We start from the raw sequence: 21,924 nt of genomic DNA, 5'->3' as shown, positions 1-21,924 counted from the left end.
AATAACTGAGACAGAAGGAACTGCACCTTAAAAAAATAATAATAACACTATAGAGATGAAGCAACCCTAAACGGTATATAATTTAGGTCAAAATGGATTGTACAATGTAATCTCCTTTGCTTCTATTTGTTACTCAGCTACATTTAAGGGCTATAGCAAATATATCCACAATAAATGGCAAATGGTAGTATTATTAGAAAATACACATGATTAAAGCAAGCACAATAAAGTTAGTCTAGGAAATACCATCACAGTGCCCTTTGTAGTCCAGAGAAATATAATCAAAGAAAACCATAAATAGCCCAAAGTAATTTTCAGAATAATACTACAACACTACAGGAGTGATGAAGCCAAATTTCAGAACTTGTGAACAGATCCCACTGCAGGAAAGAGTTGTACCAATTTCTTGCTGTTAATACAAAAGCTAGTAATAAAATGTCTTCAAAAGGAGGGGAATTTGTCACTCATTCACTCTACATTCTGTTATGTAGTGATATCAAGTGGTACTGGAAAGCTTTATCTGCACCACCCATGGTATTCTTCTTAAGAAAGATGAAAAGCAGCAGTCCTTCTGAGCTAGAGAAGTTATGTTGCAGGGATCTGCGGCAATCCAAATTCATCCACCAGTACACCATCCTATGAGAGGAAAAGCAAACAATTGTGGTTAATAGTATAAAGTATACAAAATATGTATGTTAATCTTACTGTCTATATCCTGAGATATCAGCACCAGCAAACAGTGAACCTACCAGTGCATCCACACCACAGGAGCCACTTGTTTATTAATATTTCATCAACTGTCCTTCTAACACACTCAAGGAGGCTAGCAACAAAGGCTGATATTATGTTTGCTTGGCAAAGATAATGTAGAAGGACAACAGCTGGCAAGAGACCACCATTTAACAGGATTATCTATAATACAACCAAGATTTAGTTTGAGGATAGCCAGAGAAATATTTCATTTTGTTTTCATATATAAATGGAGAAAGAGTCAGCCTCATTTGTCTGCCCAGTGAAGGTGTAATATAAATACAGGACCAGGGTGTTATACTGTGTCATAAATTAAAATTAAGCAGCAAATGGTACTTAGAAAATGTACATAACATAAAAGGTTAAGGCACAAGATCAATTTAAACAAACACTGAACTTTGCTCTGCACTAACCATAGTTGAGAACCCAAGCTATGATTTGAGCTTCCAGGGAAACCATGGTTTCAAGCTACCTGCCTGCTTTTATTTTTCCAGCCTCTCAGCTTTGTGGGTTTACTCCTATTTCCATGGTACAACAACCTTGAGGTGGCATGATGGCAAGAGATAGCTTGTCAAATCAAACACTGTGCCAAACTATAGCTAGCCACAAACTGTGGTTTGCAAACTTACTTCATACCAGGGTTCTCCTCCTGTCTTGCTGGCTGATTGCAAATCCTAATTTTTCAATTCCGACACCATGCAAAATGATTATTTATTAAATTTATATACCACCATTCATAAGATGATCACAGGGCAGTTTACAACATAAAACCACATGCCAAACCATAGTTAAGTTTTCTTCAACATTGTTTGCCTTATTGCACTGCCCACAGCTGTTCACTCAATCAAATACATTACCTGGGAAAGGGCCATAACTCAAAGCACATGTTTTGCATGCAAAAGGTCCCAGGGTTTAATGTCTGGTATCTCCAGTTAAGGCTGGGAAAGATTCCTGCCTGCACCCCAGAGAACTGCTGGCAATCAGTGTAAGCAATCCTGAGCTAGGTGGACCAATGTCCTGACTCGCATTATAATGCAGCTTCAAGTGTTCCTTTGCACTTATACCGCTTAATTATTAGTACTGAAGATACAGATATATTTCCTAATAAATATATTATGATTCCCCCCCCCCCGCCAAGATAATTAAAAAGAAAGAAAGAAAAGGATGAGTGCAATAAACCTATCCAAGCACTGTATTCTATTGGGTCTGATGTTGGTGACGCTGTTGTAAATGTATTGCGCAAAATATGAGGTAGGAAAGAAGACTTACTTTGTTTTTTGCTTCAGTTGGTGTTCCTTCTGGAATTGATGGAACAGATGCAGCTTCATCCAGATAGGAGCTATCCTCATCAGCTAGAAGTTCATCACCTAGTGCCTCCAGCTCTAAAATTGTTGTTAGGACACAAAATGTCTATCACTGACAGGAAAACTGAGGATGGCTGAACTTGTCCCTGAACTTGAAATAGTATTTCAGTACCTATTGTACAGCACATAAAATGAACATTTCTGAAGAGATTGCCCTCAGATAGCATAAACTCTAATACTAAATTTATACCCCTCTTGAAGGAGCCCAGGAAAGCAAAAAGATCAATAATGTAACATCTTAAAACAAGATACATTTTAAAGATTCCCTTAATATCAGGGTTGCCATGAACAGTGCCTTTCAGCCATCAACTGCCTAGTAGACAGGAATGTTTTGAGATTCTTCCTGAAAGTCAGTAACGAGGGACACAGATGCACCTCACCAATGGTTTATCGATTTGGACATCACACTAATCCTGGGGTCACCAACAAGGTGCCCATGAGCACACCTGTGTGTGCCAACCAAGTTCTTCCCAGGCTCCTCCAGGGTCTTCTTCCCACCCCCAACCCAATGGCTGCTGAGAGGTTGTTTAAACTTGGAAGCCATATATTTTAGCCAACAAAATACACTTTTTCCAGGCCTAACTGCAGTCTTCCTGAGGACAGTATTCACTCCTGCAGAAAATGTGTCTCCCTCCGCACCAAAAAAGATACAACAGAAGGCATATTTCAAGCCTACAAACCTAATCTCAATAGAGAAGGAACAATGTGAGGGTTGCAGGAGGGAAGGCAAGGAAAGGATCACGCAATTAGTCTGTAAAACAGTTTTGCATTGTGGCGAACGGAAAGCTTTTTTCCAAGCTGAGTCACGGCAGAGGATGATCTTCATGGAGGTTGCAGCCAGGGAGGGAAGGTTAACATTTGTTACCCAAACTACACCCTCCAGGAAGACCATCCCCTGGGCACAAACAACAAAAAAAGGCCTGGGGAGAAAAGCGAAAACTTTTTCCAAACCCTACTTGCTGACAGAGAGGAGAGTGTACACAGTTGTGGTGTGTGCATGTAGTGCCCCAAACAGTCTCTCCAGTTTGCAAATGATCTGCAAACCAAAAAAGTTAAACGTCCTTAACCTAGATTATATACAATGTTGGAATTGAGCCTGCATTATCTGCCTGAACCCATTACGTCCTAGCTTTGCAGTTGGAATTAATTTGTAACTCACCTGCTTCCAAGTCTTCCTCATCAATTTCGGGGGTTCCATAACTACGACCCAACGCTTCCTGAATTTCACTAGCATCTTCCATCATATCTTCTAATTGGTCTTGCAAGTCCTGAAGTTTATTATGAAATATAAATCCAAATGACAGGAGGTAAGAGGTCTATTTGATTGTGAAACAATGGTAAGCATTCATTTATTTGCCTAAAATGAACAAAATCTTTTTAATTAACTTGACTGGTATGCAGTTCAGATATCCATTTTGCATTTTGCCTTTCTTTTTTGCTCACAAAAAGTTTTAGCCTCAAAAACAGTTTGGCTCATACAAAATACTACTGATAATATTTATTCCTTGGGACAGATATAAAAATAAGACACAATCCAAAGGGAGGTTCTCTAATTCAGATTTAAGTGTAAACATGCTTGTAGAGTCATCAGTGATTATTTTTCATGTAACACTGAAACTTACCTCAATCTGATCTATTTTTACGTGCTTGTAAGCCTTTTTCATTTCCTTCGCTCCCAGTTTCATGGCATCAACCTAGAGAAGTAGCCAGGTGAAATATTAAGACCTACTATAACACATACATAAATGCAAGTAAAAATTTAAATGAAAACCAAAGTTACCGTTGTTTTTGTATCTTTCAGAGACTGGATGGTATAATTGGCTTGCTCCATATTGAAAGACTGTTGAGCAAGGTTATCTCGTTGGTTTTCATACCTATGGTCAAGACACAAAGCTTTCAGACCCTGAGTCACGGTAACTCACAAACTAGAGCTGCTGTCTGTTCTCCATTCCAGAGATTACTGTTATTATTATACTGTATATTTATTTATACCCCACCTTTTTCCATGACAGTGGATCAAGAACACTGTATGAAATCTGAAGTTTGATCCCAAAGAAAGGAAAAACTGTTTTTTTAAGTGGAAAGCAACAGCTCATCCTTTAGCATCCTCTTTGCATGTGCCCTTTAACTATGACAGTCATACTACTAGGTGACACCAACTGTACTGTAGACAACTTTAATCTCCAGTTTCAAATCAGTGAAGGAAGAAGGTTGAGCTGAAAGCTGTGAAATGGGTTGCTTATCCTCCGTATGTCCAAGGAACATGGCTCCTCCTGCATATTGTGTCTCCTCCCAATGCCCCAACTTGGTGTCCACTTACATCTCTCTCTTTCTGCCAACAGGCAATGGTGCAGCCTCTGCTAGAAGTGGAAGTAGGTGGCTGTGACTATAACCAGGAAACACCACAGTGTGAGAAACACCCCATTATAGCAACTTAGGGCTGGCGGGGTTGCTCTTCCTTCCTTATTGCCACATTCTCTGCATGAGCCATAGAACTTGGGGAACAGTCAAGTAGTGGCAATGATAATCTAAGAGAAGCCAAACGTTAAGGGCATGTGTTTCCACTCCTTTCAAATTAGTACTCCGTTTCAAAAAATAAAGTTGAAGAGAGTATGTAACTTACATCCGCTTCTGTTTTAACACTCTCAGGGCTTTCTGCTTTACCATGTTCTAGAGAAAAGGTAAAAATCAGATGTCAACGTCAAGGATTAGCTGCTGAGTGCAACATTTAAAAAGTCAAGATTGCTAACTTTTAAGATTTATATACCATCTTTCCACACTAACATCCAAGGTTTACAAGCACAAATGAGAATGTACTTCATGCTGAAGTCTATCCAATGAACCAGTAAAATCTGCAAGCCTAAATAACTAATAACTCCCTAGTATTACTTGCTTATATATATTTTTGAACCCACCCTTCCTCTATGTTCCCCACCTACCTCTTTTCATCCTGAAAACCACCTTGTGAGGTAAATCAGAGAGAATGCCACTGGACTATGGCCACCCAGTGTGCCTTACACATTAGGTATTTCTTGAAGCCCTGCATGGCACAGGCCTCAGACACTGATAAAACAATTGTGGACATTCACCAACATTTTTCAAAACCTGGAAAACTAGTTTTCATGTCACATGGCTCGAGTGGCCTCACCCTAAATTGTTCACATCTTACCTTTGCAGGCCCCTCCCTCATTTTCTTCATTTGATCTTTGTATTTCACCAGTTCTGCATCAAGCCTGGAAATTTTCTTGTCAATAGACTCTGCTCTGCTATCCACCTTTAGCAAAAGGAAAGATGAGGAAGAGGGGGGGGGGAGTTCAGTTATGAGTGACGAAACAATCAGTACTCTCTCTAGCCAGTCAAGTAACATTTGGAAGCATCCCCCTACCATGGAATGGTACCACACATGCCACTTGGGGCAAGAGGTAAGTGGGGACCACCACTGCTCACTCACCTCTTTAAAGAAATCTAGTTGCTATATATGTAAACAAGCAAACTTCCTTTGCCATGATCTTGGCTTGGATCCAAAGAGCTACATAGGCACATCCAATGGGAGGAATACGCCCAGTGAGATATTGATTATCTTCAACACCTCCCTTTCAATGGAGGCGCAGGCTGCAGCTATAACAAAGGTGGCATTTTTTCATCTCTACCAAGCTAAGCAGTTGGCTCCTTACCTCTCTTGCCCTGACCTAGCCACTGTGATCCACGCGACGGTCACCTCCAGGCTTGATTACTGTAACTCACTCTACGTGGGGCTGCCCTTGAGACTAAGGCCCTGTGGGATTTGACATCTTTCCACAGGGCCTGCAAGATGGAGGTGTTCCGCCAAGCTTTTGGCCAAGGCACAGTCTGACCCCCTCTCTCCTTCTGTAATCTTCGTAGAATAAATTGTTAATCTGCCAGGGTATGCGTGTTTAAATGCTTTTTAATGCTTCTCTCTCTCTCTCTCTTTTTAGTTGTCCTTCTTTTTACCCATAAGTTGTGTTGTAAGGGGGACAAGGCATAGTAGAGATGTATTATTATTAGTAGTAGTAGTAATAATAATAATAATAATAATAATGGGCGGCTTCCCTTTGGGTACCCCTTCTAGCGCTCTGCGATCTCTCTGGAAAGCTCAGACCCTGAAGCAGCAGTCGGGATCAGGCGATCCACTGGCGATGGGGGGCCGTGATCTACTTTCTACCCCCTCACTCCCCCCCCCCCATGGTCAGGCCTGGCAAAGCGAAGGCTCCGCATCATTCCTCCGGGACCCCGAGGTGGGGGGGGCTGTAGGCTGGGTTTCTATAGCAACGGGACGGAGCCCCGCCCCCTCCCCCGAAGCAAGGGCGCCCACCGTGCCGATGCAGTCCGTCAGGTTGGGAGGCGGCGCCTTGGGCTTCGACTTTCCGAAGAAGCGGTTCATCTTGGCGGGAGGCGCCGCGGGACGAGCAAGATCGCAACGGGGGCCCCTCCGGGAAGAGCGACGCCGCCGACAGCAACACCGAACCCGGAAGCAACCGGCGGCGCCCGCCAATCAGAAGCGCGGAAGTGGGGGGGGAGGACAGGGATGCCACGTGATGCTTACGTCATCGAAAGCGACGCCTTGAGGAAAGGCGGAAGGAAGGAGCCTCGCGCAGACGAAGCGACGCGCCCGCCCTGCCCTCGGGGGAAGGGGCTCGGAGGGCGGGTGCTCTGCTTACACTATATATGCCTTATTTGTTTACTGTGTATTTATTGTTGCCGTTTGCTTGTACAGCCCTAGAATGACGGGGTTGTGCCTTGTTGAAATGCCGTGAGTGGGACACGAATAAGTCCTGTTATGGGAATCCGACCCATGGAGAGGAGGAGAGACTGCTTGGCAATGATCGAGGAATGTTGTTGATAATATTATTATTATTTATTGCATTAAGATATCCGGCCTATTTTTCTTCAAGGAGCTCAAGGTTCTCTCTGCCCCCCCTTCCTTCTCATTTAATCCTCCACAACAACCCTGTGAGGTAGGTTAGGCTGAGAAAAGGAAGCGGCCGTGGCCCAAGGGCAAAACCAGTGAACTTCACGATGGCCGAGTGGGGGGGCGGCGGGATTCGAACCCTGGTCTCCCCTAGGCCAGAGCTGGACACTTTAAGCACTGTGGCACCCTGGCTCTCAAGCAGACTAGTTTGTGTCTGTCCCGAACCCTCTCTCTCAGCCTCTTTGGACGAGCTTTGCTTGTAGTATTTTGAGGCTTTTCCTAACCACTCTCTCCACAAATAATGTTTAATATGCCTCTTTGTCACAGGGAGTAAACCAGTCTTTTTCAACAGTGGGTGTGTTACAGGATTTGAAAAAGCTGTGGGCGCCAGTCACAAAATGGCTGCCAGAAAATGGAACAGAATCAAGCAGTTTGTATGCTGTCACAATGCTGCAGTGGAGCTTTGCATATATTCAGAGCGGCCCTTGGCACCTGCTTTGTATTGTGCTGTTCTTCTCCAAAATTGTATTTCCTACCACCATCTTCCAAGAGATCACTCTCCCCCACAGTGGTGGAGTAAATGTCCTGCAGATGAGTGACAAAAGCACAGGTTGGCTCATCACTGTCTTGCAGCAAACATGAAATACAATTCAGGTTTCTAGTGCACCTTTACATTGTTAAACATAGTTCTCTCTCTTGATTGTAGAAGTTCAGCAACAAACTTTGAGAAGGAGGCAGCTCGTCTGAGTTCTATGCAGATGAAGTTCATTTACAACAATGATAAGAGCCTTCTCTGTGGTGGTGCCCCATTTGTGGAATGCCCTCCCTTTATGGGTTCATCAGGCACCAACACTTGTTTCAGGATAAAGCAAAGCTATACAATGTTGGTGCCTGTCTAAGGGTAGGGGACATCATTCAGCTTTTTAAGGAGTGTCTGTTTTAACCTCCACTGCGCTTAACTGCCGCTGTGTGCTGGTGTTTATGGATGTGTATATTTTTAGTAAAGACATGTTGACTTTAGCATGTTACTGATTTTATGAATACAAACAGCCCTATAAATTCAACTTCGCAATAATCTGAGGGACCGTTTTAAAAACACTGCTGTCTGTAAACAAGACACATTTTCATCAGGACATTTGAAGTACATACAAAGTTATATACCTACCATAGAAGGCCCCACCACTTAAGAGACAAAATGCAACTGCTGGTTTCATAACAGAAACAGATGATAAAATGGTTTATTTTATACAATTTATTTATTTTCTGTTTGTACTACATTTGTCACAGTTACTTAGGACCCAACATATCTTCTGGCTTTACCCACTGATCAAATTGTTCTGATGTTAGAAATCCGAGCTTGATAGCAGTTTCTTTTAGTGTCGACCCTTCTTTATGTGCCGTTTTGGCAATCTTTGCCGCCTTGTCATAGCCTAATGTAAAAGTCAGTCAGTCAGTTCCATTTATTATGTTTAATGAACAGCTTTTACACACATAATGTAAAAGGAAAAGTCATCTGAGATAATTTTTAGGTCAATGAGAAACCAAACGATGATATCACCTGCTTTCTAAACTTAGCAGTAACTGCTACTACAGTGGTACCTCTGGTTACGAGCTTAATTTGTTCTGGAGGTCCGTTCTTATCCTGAAACTGTTCTTAACATGAGGCGCCATTAGCGAAAGAGTGCCTCCCGCTGCACGTGCGCCTCCAGCATGCAATTTCCACTTGCTTCCCAGGGCAAAGTTTGCATCCGGGAGCAACTACTTCCGGGTTAGTGCAGCTCATAACCTGACGCGTGCACAACCAGAAGCGTTCGTATCCAGAGGTACCACTGTGCTATGTGTCCTTGGGAGCATGTGGATGCTGCTCATGAAAATGCAGACAATGAAACCTGTAGCGTAATGACATCTACACTGCACACTGAATCCCTAGTGGAAGAGGAGAGAGCCTGAGACAGCGTTGCTATTTCAGTGACAGCCCTTTATCTATCAATACATTCATTTGGGCCTCCACTCCAAAGAAGATTGTCTCTGAACAGTCAACATCACACCAATTACAAAGTACTGTATATTAATGTTGCAGCTACTTCTAAGCAAGAACAGCTGTCATAGCTCAGCAGTGGAGCATCAGCTTCATGCAGGTTCAGTCAGCCACTGCCAGTCAGGTGAGCCCATTACTGAACTAGATGGACTGAAGGTCTGACTAGATATATGGCAGCTTCTCATGTTCCAGGCCAGCACGCTGTTATGTTCCTCTCCTGTTTTGCAATCAGTATCGGTGTTAGATTAGAATTCAAATAGTGAAATAGTTGTGTTAACTAAAGCTCTGGGAAGCTTGGCATAATTAATGCTCTTCCCCCTTTTATGACATTTCTATGTGTAGTCTTTACATTTCCCACTGGACCCTAACCTACCCCCCTTCCCTTACAGACGTACCAAGGCCAGCATTCCAGGTCTCTGGAAATCTGCTCAAGCAGGTAACTAGATTCATTTCAAGGACTTCACATGAGTCGAATCCCCGCGGCGGGGTGCGCTCCCGCTGCTCGGTCCCAGCGCCTGCCCACCTAGCAGTTCGAAAGCACCCCCGGGGGCAAGTAGATAAATAGGTACCGCTTACCAGCGGGAAGGTAAACGGCGTTCCGTGTGCGGCTCTGGCTCGCCAGAGCAGCGTTGTCACGCTGGCCACGTGACCCGGAAGTGTCTTCGGACAGCGCTGGCCCCCGGCCAATAGATGTGAGATGGGCGCACAAACCCCAGAGTCTGTCAAGACTGGCCCGTTCGGGCAGGGGTACCTTTACCTTTACCTTTACATGAGTCAAGACTGGCATGTGTTAGACACTTACCTATGTGGGGATTAAGGGCAGTCACCAGCATGAGCGACTCACTCATTAGTTTGTTGATCCTCTCTGTGTTGGCTTGTATTCCAATCACGCAGTTGTCAGTGAAAGAAACAGAGGCATCTCCTAAGAGTCGTGCAGAGTGTAGCACATTTTTAATCTAAATGAAATATTAAAATACAATTAAAAATCACTGGTTTAAAAGACTAGCTGCTATACAACATTTTCACTTTCTGTTCAATAAAAGTCAAGACGTCAATATTTAACCCTTTTAACACAACTGGATATGGAATCTCAGTAGCTGATAATTTAAGAAGCCTATAGTGAAAGCAACTGGTTTGTGGGTTTTTTTGACAAGGACTCCAGAATTGCAGCTTGACAAAATAATAACCAAGTTTAAAATTTTTACGTCCGTAAGTTTTTTGGAACAACCCTAGCTCCCAGATCCACAGAGCTGGAAGGGGTTAGGATTGCATGGAAGTGTCCCTCCCATAGCATAGCCATTACCACAGAAATCCCCCCCCCCCGCCTGTTGAAAGCTTAGTGGGCATGTGCCAATTTCCTCTGGCAGTAGCAGGCATTAGGTTCCAACATGGGAAGTTCTGGGGATGTGGCAGGGGAGGCCTTGAATTCACAGGATCTAAGACTTGTTCAACAAGAAAGACCCCCTTTCCACATCTATAGCCTGCATAGTAACCAAACATTCCTTTTAAAAGGTAAGGTAAGGCTTTCAGGCTAGCCACTCCTGTAATGCAATGCTAGGGCCCAAAATTAAAATGAGCTCGTGCATAAGATGCGACTCCAGCAAAACTCAATTATCTACTCATTACAATTACGAAGCCCCTCTAACCATGCACTAAAATATGACATCTACGTCATGTAATTAGAACTTCAAACGTACAATCATGGGTTTAAAGACGTTCAGCTCAAAGTGGCCACAGCTGCCTCCTACTGTAACAGCAACATGATTCCCCATCACCTGAGCTGCCACCATGGTTATAGCCTCACACTGAGTAGGATTCACTTTTCCTGTAAAAAGCAGGGAGGGAGAGAAGAGAAGAAAAAGACCTCAAATTAGTATCTCTCCAACTCTTAAAAAACCATTAATTTATTCTCTTAAAGAGAACTCTTACAAATGAGCTACTAAAGTATTATTTAAAAGAAATAGTACCAAAAAAACCCCAACCCTGGATGTGATCATACAGAACCTGGGGCACATTTATGTAGATGATAGAACACTGAAGATTCTACTGAAAGCAAATAGCTCCAAATGGCATGGTTTCAAAGGCAGATCTAATTACAGCAATAATGCGAGAAAAACAATTACCGTAAGATAAAATACTGTGTGCCTGCCAAATGTAAATCAGTCCTCACTTGAATTCACTAAAAATACAAGCAATTTATGCAACATGCAAGTTATGTTAGCAGTCTGCAACTAGAATAAATTGTGCAAAAATACAAACCTGATATGGTTCTAAATGTTGGAACATCTGCCAGAATTATTGAAGACACAATAATATCATCTACTACTCATGAATAATCTGTTGCCACAGTTTTTCCAAATGATCTTGATATTCAAGAGCAAAAGTTCTACAATGGTACCCCGCAAGACGAACGCCTCGCGAGACGAAAAACTCGCAAAACGAAAGGTTTTTTCGTTTTCAAGTTGCCTCGCAAGACGAATTTCCCTATGGGCTTGCTTCGCAAAACGAAGCTTGCCCCGGGGACAGCGGGTCTTCTCTTTTGAAGCAAGGAGCGGCGGGGAGATCGCTTCTCCCCACCGCCTCTTGCTTCAAAAGAGGTCCGGGGGCAGCGGGAAGCGCTTCCCGCTGTCCCCGGACCTCTTTTGAAGCAAGGGGCTGCGGGGAGATCGCTTCTCCCCACCGCTTCTTAGCGCCCCGCTCGGGATGGCGGCGTAGACCTGCCTGCAGTCCCGGGACGGACTTCGCTCCCGACCCCCAGCATTTTAAAATCTCCCCGGGACAGCGGAGGCTTCGCTCCCGCCCGCCAGCATTTTAAAATCGCCCCGGGACAGCAGGGGCTTTTAAAATGCTGGTGGTCGGCAGCAAAGCCCTCCTGTCCCCGGAGCTTGCGGGGTGGGAGGTGGGAAGAAGGGCTTTTCTTCCCACCGCCAGCCTTCAGAACAGCCTTCTGAAGGCTGGGGGTGGGAAGAAAAGCCCTTGTCCCCCCCCCCCAGCCTTCAGAAGAGGTCGGGGGACAGACTGTCCCCGGACCTGGTCTGAAGGCGGTTTCCCTAGGAACGCATTAATTGATTTTCAATGCATTCCTATGGGAAACCGTGCTTCGCAAGACGAAAAACTCGCAAGAAGAAAAAACTTGCGGAACGAATTAATTTTGTCTTGCGAGGCACCACTGTATATAATTTTTTGTGTCAATACAGACTGCTCCACCCTGTTTCCATACTGTCAGGGATCTGTTGGCTGAGAAGGGGGAAGAGATTGGAATGTACAGGGAGCCGCCTCCTTTAATGAGCAGCTGCACTTCCTCCGAGAGAGAAGAGGAGGAGGAGCTGTCAGGAAACACGGAAACAGAGAGAAAGGAACAGCCTCCAAAGCTTGGATTTTTATGTAGGGAGAGGAGGAAAAGTGGGGGGTTCAGGAAGTTTCTATGCTGGAAACGGAAAAGACAAGAGCCACTTCCGGCATCTGATAGCGACTGATGAAGACATGCTTTTAAGAGCTCTGGACAGTACATAGTTTTTGGACTTAATAAATCTTGTAAAAGCTGGCTGGAGTCCCAGGTTGTTATCTCGGCTACCACCCACATATCATCCCTGACACATACATTGGCAGCAAAAAACAGTACTGCTTACATATATATTTGAAGGCAAAAACTGAAAAATATGTAAAGTTGTACATTAAAATGTATGGTCAAAGATGCTAGCTCATTACTTATTAACACAAAATTAACAAAAACCACATTGTACCTGGCATAATACTGCTTCCAGGTTCATTTTCAGGCAAGATTAGCTCCCCCAAACCAGATCGAGGTCCAGAACCCAGGAAACGGATGTCATTAGCTATCTTCATCAGGCTGCAAGCCACGGTATTCATTGCTCCACTCAGTTCAACCAGAGCATCATGAGCAGCAAGGGCTTCAAATTTGTTTGGAGCAGTAATAAAGGGCAAGTCTAATGAAATAATGATATATATATATACATGAGCATCCCATCCATCGACTCTTGCATTTGATGCACATACTGATAGCTCAAGTACTCTTAAAAAACAAAAACGTTTTATATCGACCGTTCACTTTATAATCAGCTCTGGGCAGATATCTATAAACAAAGTTAGGTACTCTTATCTCCAAGGGCTCCCAGGCTAATAATTAATGGGCAAAAGAAAACAATTTATTAAATACAAAATATCTAATTACCTACATTAAATCTAATGCTGGAAACCGGGGTGTTAAGAAGGTATTGCTACAATTAAACCATTACCCTCCAGTGCTTCAGATCCCAATGTTCCTATGCCCTCCCCCAGCAGTTTAAAATCTTTGGATGGTCCATTTGAAGAATATAGTTCAAGCTTTATCTGTTCATAACCTTGTTGATGCAGGAAATGGCAGGCTGATAAATCCAGTCATCAGCTGCCTTTGGTACAGCAGAACTCCAATGTACAATGAAGCTTAGGTAGATGAAACATGGAGAGAAGGGCCTACAGAATATAGCACTGCTTTTTCTTTCTAAAAAAGGCAGTTACTGTCCCATTTCTTTTGCTTTGTTATTTCCTCTGACAATTATACTTCAGTTCTCTAAGAGGCTATCAGAAGTTTCCTTCATGTCCTCTCTTACTTGTAAGTGCAGCCACCTTAGCAGCCACCTTCTCAGCAAAACCAATTCTTGTATTCAGTCCTGTGCCAACAGCAGTGCCACCAGCTGCCAGCTCATAGACCCTTGGCATGGCTGATTTGATCCTAGTGATTCCATATTTGACTTGTTGCACATAAGCACTGAATTCCTTCAAAGGAGAAAAAAAGAGGGATAGCCAAACAAGATCATATTATTATCCAGATTATTATCATTCCATGCGAGAATTTGACTGGTGATAAGTGGCTCATTTATGTTAAAGATATGCCTTTTGACTGGAAACAAAGTTAATGTTTGCAATGAGTCCCCCCACTCCTTCCAAGAGAAAAATAGAACTTTCATACAATATTAAACTGTCAAAATGTTTTTTTACCTGCCCAAGGGTAAGAGGAACTGCATCCTGTGTATGAGTACGCCCAATTTTAATAATTTTGGAAAATTCTTTTGACTTGGCATCAAGGGCATCCTGAAGCTTCTGCAGCCCCGGCAACAGCACTTCATGAACTTCTTGTGCAGCAGCAATATGCATTGCTGTTGGAAATGTGTCATTTGAGCTCTGAGAAGATGCAAACACAAGATGCTTGTTATCTGAACATCTCTTTTACTATTTATCTGTTCCTAGACTGCTCAATGTAGGAAAACACTCGAAAGCATGTAAAAAGGACACTTCCTCCTATTTATGATGCCACAACCAGTAACAAAATCAGGAACACAAATCGTAAGAGTCCCAAGCTTGACACAGTATAGGTCAGTTAATGGAAAGAAATTCCATATAGGTAAAAAGGGGATGATTTTATGTACACACAGTATGTGACATTCGGATGTAGCAATCAATTAGTGATTCCCTTATTACTGTTTATATGCAGCAACACAAAGCATCCCAGCATCCCAAGCAAACAATCATCTGATAAGTTTTAAAGATCAGATGCCACATTTCATAGTTTATTTTTGTTCAAGAATGTTTTGGTCGTAGGCAGCATGCCAACAACTGAAGTGATATTTTCCCCCTTTGAAACACCTTGCACCTCATCAAACAAAACCCATTTGATAAATAATTATTTTGACCTTTTAGTAGATAATATGTAATGTAAATACACAGCAAGAATATTTGGAAGGAGCACATAGTGACCTGGCTTTTATTAACATGGTCGTTCGGATGCACTGGCTCCTTGCTCCCCAGTTTACCTCCCAGTATCTCAATGGCTCTATTACTGATGACTTCATTAACATTCATGTTCGTCTGTGTTCCAGATCCAGTTTGCCACACCACTAGAGGAAAATGATCGTTCAATTTACCTTCAGATACCTACAAAAACACATTTATCATTGTTACACATTGTTTTACAGTGCCATCAATTTATATGAAACACTACTGAACTACTAAATGAGATAACATTGAACAGACACTAAATAACTTTTAAAGCTCTAGGTTTAAAATCCATATTGTACACTTAAAACATTCAGTTTCTGCGATGAGGTGTGTTTACACCCCACTACATGCTTCTTCCTCAAAGGAGTCATGCAAACCTTATATCATCACATACCTCTGCAAAATATCTTAAATAAAGCAGGATGAGAAGAATGATCCAATCTAGATAGGGTTTTCTGCTGTCTTAACTGTTTCAGACTAATTTTAGCATAAGCAAAGTACTAGTCAAAAAAATATTTAAACACTACCACAAGGAAGGTTTACATGAAACAATGATACTGGAAAGAGCCCGACGAGTTTTTTAACTAGTTACGAGGCTGTTTCAAAGAGCCTGCCTCACTCTTTGCCACTTTGCACAGTGTCTGTGACAAGTATCATGCAACTGACATTGGGCAGCACCAAACATTCTGACCAATGCAAAAGGACCATGGGAACATTATTTGCATCTCAGGCTGATGAAGGCATTATCATTTTGAAAAGACAAGAAAATATATGCAAAGAATTCAGTACATCAATCCTGGTTCAATTATGCAGAGCTTTTATATTAAAATATTACCTCATCTGCTGCCTTCACAATGGCATTGGCAATCTTTGGCTCCAGGCCATAATCCTGATTTACTTCAGCAGCTGCTCGCTTTAGGATACCAAAAGCTCTTATTACTTGGACCTAAGATTTTAAAAAATAAGAATGGTGATATTGTACATGCATATAAAATAGAGGAAGCCATTTTAATTGCATTACTTCCTTCTAAACAAGCCTAATTGATACAGCTAGGCATTCTTATCACTTCCCACATTGTACTCTATTGATAGGACCAAAAATTGTTGCAGTTATATGTGAATCAAAAAAACAATATTAACCAGTAAGAAAACATACTAGGGCAACACATTCCCCAATCAGTCTCAACTTTCAAAATAGAAGATTTTTGTCAAAAATCAACCTCTTTCAGTTCTAAGTGATATTATATCTGCACGAGACAGCAAGCTTGCTTTTAGAGCACTGGCAAGAAACAGGATTGACAGCTCACAGATGATTATGACAGCTGGCCAGGGTATACCACCTGTCAATCATCTTGATACCATAATCATGTCAGGTGCTTCCCCTTGTGCTTACAGTAGCGATGCAAGTGCAGATCCGAGAGAGCTTCCTGAGAGCACCGAGTGCTTACAGTGTGGAGAGCCAGTGTGGTGCAGTGTTTAAGAGCGGTAGACTTGTAATCTGGTGAACCGGGTTCGCATCCCTGCTCCTCCACATGCAGCTGCTGGGTGACCTTGGGTTAGTCACACTTCTCTGAAGTCTCTCAGCCTCACCTCACAGAGTGTTTGTTGTGGGGGAGGAAGGGAAAGGAGATTGTTAGCTGCTTTGAGACTCCTTAGGGTAGTGATAAAGCGGGACATCAAAACCAATCTCTTCTTCTCTTCTTACAGGAAGCCCACAGGGATCAGGCATGCTATGAAGTTCTCAGTGGTGAACTTCATAGTGTAGCCAGTAGCAACCAGCTTCCTGAAAGGGCCAATCGGCTGGTCGGCACTGACAGCAAGTCTCCTTTGCCAAGCAACAATTGGAAGCACTTTAAGGCACCTAATTCTACCTTGACAGCGGCATTTCTACCTGCCCCACTCCTGATGTCACATATAATGTTAGGTGTGGGGCAGGAGAGAATTGTTAGGGGGAAATGGCCTCACCAGCCAAGTTAGGACCCATGCCAGAGACTCTCCCACGCCTGTTGTAGAGAATAAATTCAACTTTGAATTACTCACTGGCATCCGTTCTGTTGCTCCACCAATCTTAAAATTCATTGTGGATCTCACAGTCTGTGCACCGTAATACTTGTCATTTGGAACTTTGAGTTCACCAAAGGTATCATATTCTATTCTAAATGAGTCCTGACTGGCCTGAGGAAGGAAAAAAAATCAAGAGTTAAAATGAAGAGACTGCTCTCCTAGTAAATAATATACAGTGGTACCTCGCAAGAACGAATGCCTCGCAAGATGAAAAACGCGCAAGACAAAAGAGTTTTCCGTTTTTTGAGTCGTTCCGCAAGACAAATTTCCCTATGGGCTTGCTTCGCAAGACAAAACGTCTTGCGAGTTCTTGCGAGTTTGTTTCCTTTTTCTTAAAGCCACTAAGCCGTTAATAGCCGCTAAGCCGCTAATAGCCGTGCTTCGCAAGACGAAAAAACCGCAAGACGAAGAGACTCACGGAACGGATTAATTTCGTCTTGCGAGGCACCACTGTATACACACACAAAGCACTTAAATGTTAGCACAGAATGCCAGAAAGTTACTGTTTTTAAAAGTATCTTAGAAAAGGCACCAGGGCCGTAATACACACCATGGTTCAAATTCTGTGGATCAATGGGCAGAAGCAGAACCAAAAAGAAAACTTCTGCTGCTAGGAGCCGGAGTACTGTGATCAAACTAGTTCCCTGAGCCCAATAGGGAAGTATTTAGATGTAAAGTCCAAAAGCACCCTCCCCAGCTGCATGGGAATCTGATTTTGAAACTGATGGGAGGTTCAGAAGTAGTTGGTGATTATATCATGGGTTCAAAGGGGGTGGGGAGTCAGCAATTATCCTAGGACAGAAGAGCAAGGGCCTCGCATAAACAATTCTATGGATCCTAGCCAGGTAATGGAAGAGTTCACCGTTAGAACATTTTATTTCTGCCAAAAAATACGTCTAGTAATGTGATTCTGCTTGAACAATAATTGAGCAGTAACAGAATCTTATGTACAGGAGACAGCCTTGAAAGTGGGGCACATTTTTCTTTCAGTCTTCAGAAATATATATTTTTTAATTTAATGATATGCAGGCCACATCTGCTCTATATATTTAAAGCAGTATCATATCACTTTAAACCTTCATGGCTTTCCCCCAAATAATTCTGATTCCTGGGAAATATACTTTGTTAAGTGTGCAGAGAGATAGATAAAATATTTATTTGCGTCAGCCACAAACCATAGCAAAGGAATCAAATACAGTAAGATACAGATATAGCTGGATGGCTGGCTATACAAAATATGTTCTGAAAACTTACAACTGTACAAATGAAAGACCACAAATAAAACATGAACAGAGAGCTGTTAGGAGAGCACTATTCCCTACACAGAGCTACAACTCAATCTCTCTTCCCAGGGATCTGTTACTTAATAAGGTTTGCATCATTTCCGCTGTCTAGACATCCTGCTCCACTCTAGTCATTTTAGTTAGGCAGGATAGGAAAGCTCAAGCAAAGCATGTGATCAACAACACATACCCAGAAATCCTGTCCACATTTCTCAGGCTGAACAAGTCGAAAGCATGACAAGAAGAGAAATTCCATAGAGATGTCCAAAATTCAGCTGGATCCACCAGTCTTTGGGATGGACCATTCTGATCAGGTTATCCCAAGTAGTACACACTTTCACAGGGACAATTGATCATGCATATAGGTTCGTAGAATTGTTTTACCTCTCAGCCACAGATTTTACTATGAAGTTCTTACAATTTGCTGTTCTCAAACTCCGATAACAATACCAAACAGACATGTTTCTCCATTGTGCCTTTTTGCCAAGATACAGTTCAGAGGTCAAACAACTTAACCATATTTGTACTTTTGCCTTTTAAATATTAACTGTTGTGACGTAAAAGATTGCATCACAAATTACATGAGATTAGCAAGGTTTATTGGAAAATGCAATTGTTGTAAGTTTAACTTTCAAATACAGTGGTACGCTTCAGGTTACAGACTCCGCTAACCCAGAAATAGTACCCAGAAATAGTACCTCAGGTTAAGAACTTTGCTTCAGGATGAAAACAGAAACTGTGCTCCGGCAGCACAGCAGCAGCAGAAGGCCCCATTAGCTAAAGTGGTGCTTCAGGTTAAGTACAGTTTCACGTTAAGAATGGACCTCTGGAACGAATTAAGTACTTAACCCGAGGTACCACTGTAATTTAATAATAATAATTAGCAGGATTTTGAATCATTATTTTTTGGGAAATAATAATTTTTCTCACTGCTCTACAATAAAAACATCAATCAATACTGGACTAGTATCAGATAGTGAGAAACAGACCTCTTACTGCAAACAAAGGAAGAGTTATCTCTGGCTCATTTATGATATATAGCTTAGCTTTAAAGAAACAGATAGTAGTGACAGAATACTCATCATATATGTTCAATATATTAAGCCATAGTAAATGTGTCATAGCATATATTTAGTGATATATCTTCAACACTGCTATAAAGTCACACAGTTTTAAGGCACATTTCTAAATGCAATATTGTTATTTCAGAAACCTTGGGAAAATGTCACACTATTACTAAGTCATGGGAATGTTGGGGTGGAGGAGAGACATCAAGAAAAGGGAAAAGACACAAGCCACAGACTTTTCCAGAGTGATTGTGTCAGAGGTTGGAGAATTACTTTCAAAGGACTCCATTTCCTACAACCAAGTTAATGTAAAGGGATTTTTAAAATAGCATCTTAAGTAGCCTATTCAGCTTCGAAGATCAGAATGTTATGCTGTAATGAGTTTCTAACTCTCCCTCAGAAAATAATGTTCAATAAATGTCAAGAACTAGTGTGACCTGTCACTCAGTCGCTGGAACAACTGCTGCATTTGTTACTGTTATTGTTACATGTTATTGCTGGACAGTTATCAGGAAGTGCTCATCTACAACTGTATGCATGCACAGCCTAAACAAATAGCCAAAAAGAATTAAATGCTGATGAAAACAGTTATTTCATTTGACAGTTGGCTGGAGCAACAGTGGCCAAGAGGTCGAATCTAGCCTTATCAGTCCCCAGTGATGTAGTGTAGGAAACCTTGTGTGGCGGGGGGGGGGGGGAATCAATTTTCAGAAATACATCACTTCAAAAATTAATTCCTAACACAATGAATGGATACAACCCCATTCAAACTGGGCAGTTTCAAAGCTGTAGTTAACTTTTTTAGATTATTATAAAAAAAATGAATGCACTGCTCTGCTTAAAATCAGAATGTTAAATTTTCTATGCTTCATTTCCTTAAAATTCATTCCATGTATGGTATTCTCATCTTAAAATATAAGTATTAAATAAATACAACTTTACTTTACTAAATTGGTTTTTAATAAAATATTTCAGTTTACATGGCGTACCAGACTATTAATATACAGTAGTGAACTTTTCCTAGTTCTACCAACTACGGGGCTCACCCTACTTCAAATTAAGTTGCTCAGAGGCAATTATAACATTACCATTAACACTGAAGGTGACCAGAAGAAACCCCCACAAACAGGGAGGGGAGGAAAATCAGAGCTTCTGTATCTTTTTAAGGGGGTACAGAATACTCTGCTTTTTAAGGGAGCCCATACCCCTACTGCATTCCTGGCCAGAATAATGTCACAGTTCACTTGGGTGAACCACCAGCCTTGGGGCCAAGGGACAACAGAAGTTTGTGCCTGGAAGAGCTTCACAGCAGGGGAAGGACCAGCAGCCCCAAAGCAGCAGGTGCAGGAGCAGGTGACCTGCCTGCAACCGCCAGCATGGCTAAAGGTTGAGGGTGATGGGTGCTTTGGTCCAGCAAACACCAGAAATATTCTTGTAGTAGTGGGATGAAGTGAGACTTGAAGCAGCTCACACTCACGCAGCCCAATCCCACTCACATTCCCTAAGAAACAAAGGTTACAAATACAGTGGTACCTCGGGTTAAGAACTTAATTCCTTCTTGAGGTCTGTTCTTAACCTGAAAATCTTCTTAACACCACTTTAGCTAATGGGGCCTCCCACTGCTGCTGGAGCACGATTTCTGTTCTCATCCTGAAGCAAAGTTCTTAACCTGAAGCACTATTTCTGGGTTAGCGGAGTCTGTAACCTGAAGCGTCTGTGACCCGAGGTACCACTGTCCCATGTAATGTAGTTTTGGGTTTTTATGTTGTGAACCTTGGATGGTTAACAGCCGCCACCACCGCAGGCCCTTAAAAACAAGGTACTTTCATATTCATCTTTACTTGGAGGCAAGCCTCCCTCTTCCCACTTCAGAGTGCTTGGCATCCTAAGGAGGGGAGCAGCGCTGGATTGGGGACGCTGCTGGCGGTTCCCACGCACAGGGGCGCAAAACAGCAACACTGAACAGATCCGTTGGAAAAAGCAGCTGCACCAAAATGAATTATTGCGAAAATGAGGGAGATTTGAGGGAGGGGCCGTCAAATGTTGCCCTCGCCCAGGACGCCACTTGAACGAAGCAGCGGGGGGGGGACGCGGGCTGGAATCCCGCCCGGCCTTCCTCTCAGCCCGGCCTCCCTCACAGGGTTGTTGGGGGGGGGGTAAATGGCGGGGAGCCCCCCCCGCCCTCCCGGGAGCTCCTGGGAGGGAGAAAAAGGTCGGGACAGGAATGCGAAAGCGGTCGTAATATAAGCCATGGAAGTCTTGAAATTTATCTATGTGGAGAGAGGGAGAGAACCCTGAGGCCGCGTCAGGCCCACCAAGGCGGGAGGCGGGAAGGGGCCCGATCCTCCGCCGCGCAGGAGGCGCCTGTCCCGCAAGAGGCCGGCAAAGGTCACCTCTGACGCCCTTGCGCCTCCCTCCCTCCCTCCCTCCATTGCGCGCGCAGCGGGGGGGGGGCGCCGCTCACCATCCTCCGTGGCTGCGCGTGGCGGCTGCAGGTCGGCGGGCCCCTCTGGTGCGCGGGGACGGCGGCGCCCCGGGCGCAACTCAGGCGCTGGAGGGAGCGGAGCGAGCGGTACATGGCGGAGGCTGCGGAGGGAGGCGCCGCGGGCGGGAGGGGGAGGAGGACGGAGTGGGCAGAGTCGCCACCAATGGG

At 43.2% G+C, this 21,924-nt stretch overlaps 2 protein-coding genes and 1 long non-coding RNA gene across 5 annotated transcripts; 1 reads left to right on the top strand and 2 right to left on the bottom strand.

Moving 5' to 3' along the window:
- Positions 1-58: 58 nt before the first annotated feature.
- CHMP5 (charged multivesicular body protein 5) lies at positions 59-6,633 on the bottom strand. Its single transcript, XM_082195142.1, has 8 exons — positions 6,448-6,633; positions 5,284-5,388; positions 4,738-4,784; positions 3,895-3,988; positions 3,737-3,808; positions 3,274-3,382; positions 2,020-2,132; positions 59-636 (listed from the first exon to the last, which is right to left on the bottom strand). The coding sequence occupies exons 1-8, from the start codon at positions 6,514-6,516 to the stop codon at positions 586-588; spliced, it is 660 nt and encodes a 219-aa protein (XP_082051268.1). The 5' UTR covers positions 6,517-6,633; the 3' UTR covers positions 59-585.
- Positions 6,634-6,741: 108 nt separating this feature from the next.
- Positions 6,742-12,626, top strand: LOC309516384. Its single transcript, XR_014212861.1, has 4 exons — positions 6,742-7,090; positions 7,751-7,945; positions 9,472-9,518; positions 12,280-12,626. It is a non-coding gene; the product is annotated as an uncharacterized lncRNA (long non-coding RNA).
- On the bottom strand, positions 7,904-21,890 carry FH (fumarate hydratase). 3 transcript variants are annotated; one of them, XM_082194970.1, is made up of 11 exons: positions 21,736-21,890; positions 16,898-17,032; positions 15,693-15,803; positions 14,837-15,013; positions 14,081-14,263; positions 13,693-13,858; positions 12,826-13,029; positions 10,780-10,907; positions 9,846-10,038; positions 9,470-9,540; positions 7,904-7,939 (listed from the first exon to the last, which is right to left on the bottom strand). In XM_082194970.1, the coding sequence occupies exons 1-11, from the start codon at positions 21,847-21,849 to the stop codon at positions 7,919-7,921; spliced, it is 1,503 nt and encodes a 500-aa protein (XP_082051096.1). In that variant the 5' UTR covers positions 21,850-21,890; the 3' UTR covers positions 7,904-7,918. The 3 variants fall into 3 exon arrangements, with proteins under 3 accessions (XP_082051096.1, XP_082051095.1, XP_082051097.1); XM_082194969.1 differs by lacking the exons at positions 7,904-7,939; positions 9,470-9,540 and adding an exon at positions 8,282-8,474 and having other exon boundaries at positions 9,885-10,038; positions 21,736-21,888; XM_082194971.1 differs by lacking the exons at positions 7,904-7,939; positions 9,470-9,540; positions 21,736-21,890 and adding exons at positions 8,282-8,474; positions 17,472-17,607 and having other exon boundaries at positions 9,885-10,038.
- Positions 21,891-21,924: the final 34 nt, after the last annotated feature.

Source organism: Podarcis vaucheri, assembly GCF_965113315.1.
Source record: "Podarcis vaucheri genome assembly, chromosome: 13".
Taxonomy (NCBI): domain Eukaryota; kingdom Metazoa; phylum Chordata; class Lepidosauria; order Squamata; family Lacertidae; genus Podarcis; species Podarcis vaucheri.
Note: the sequence above shows the minus strand (reverse complement) of the source record. Positions and strands in the feature narration are given on the sequence as shown.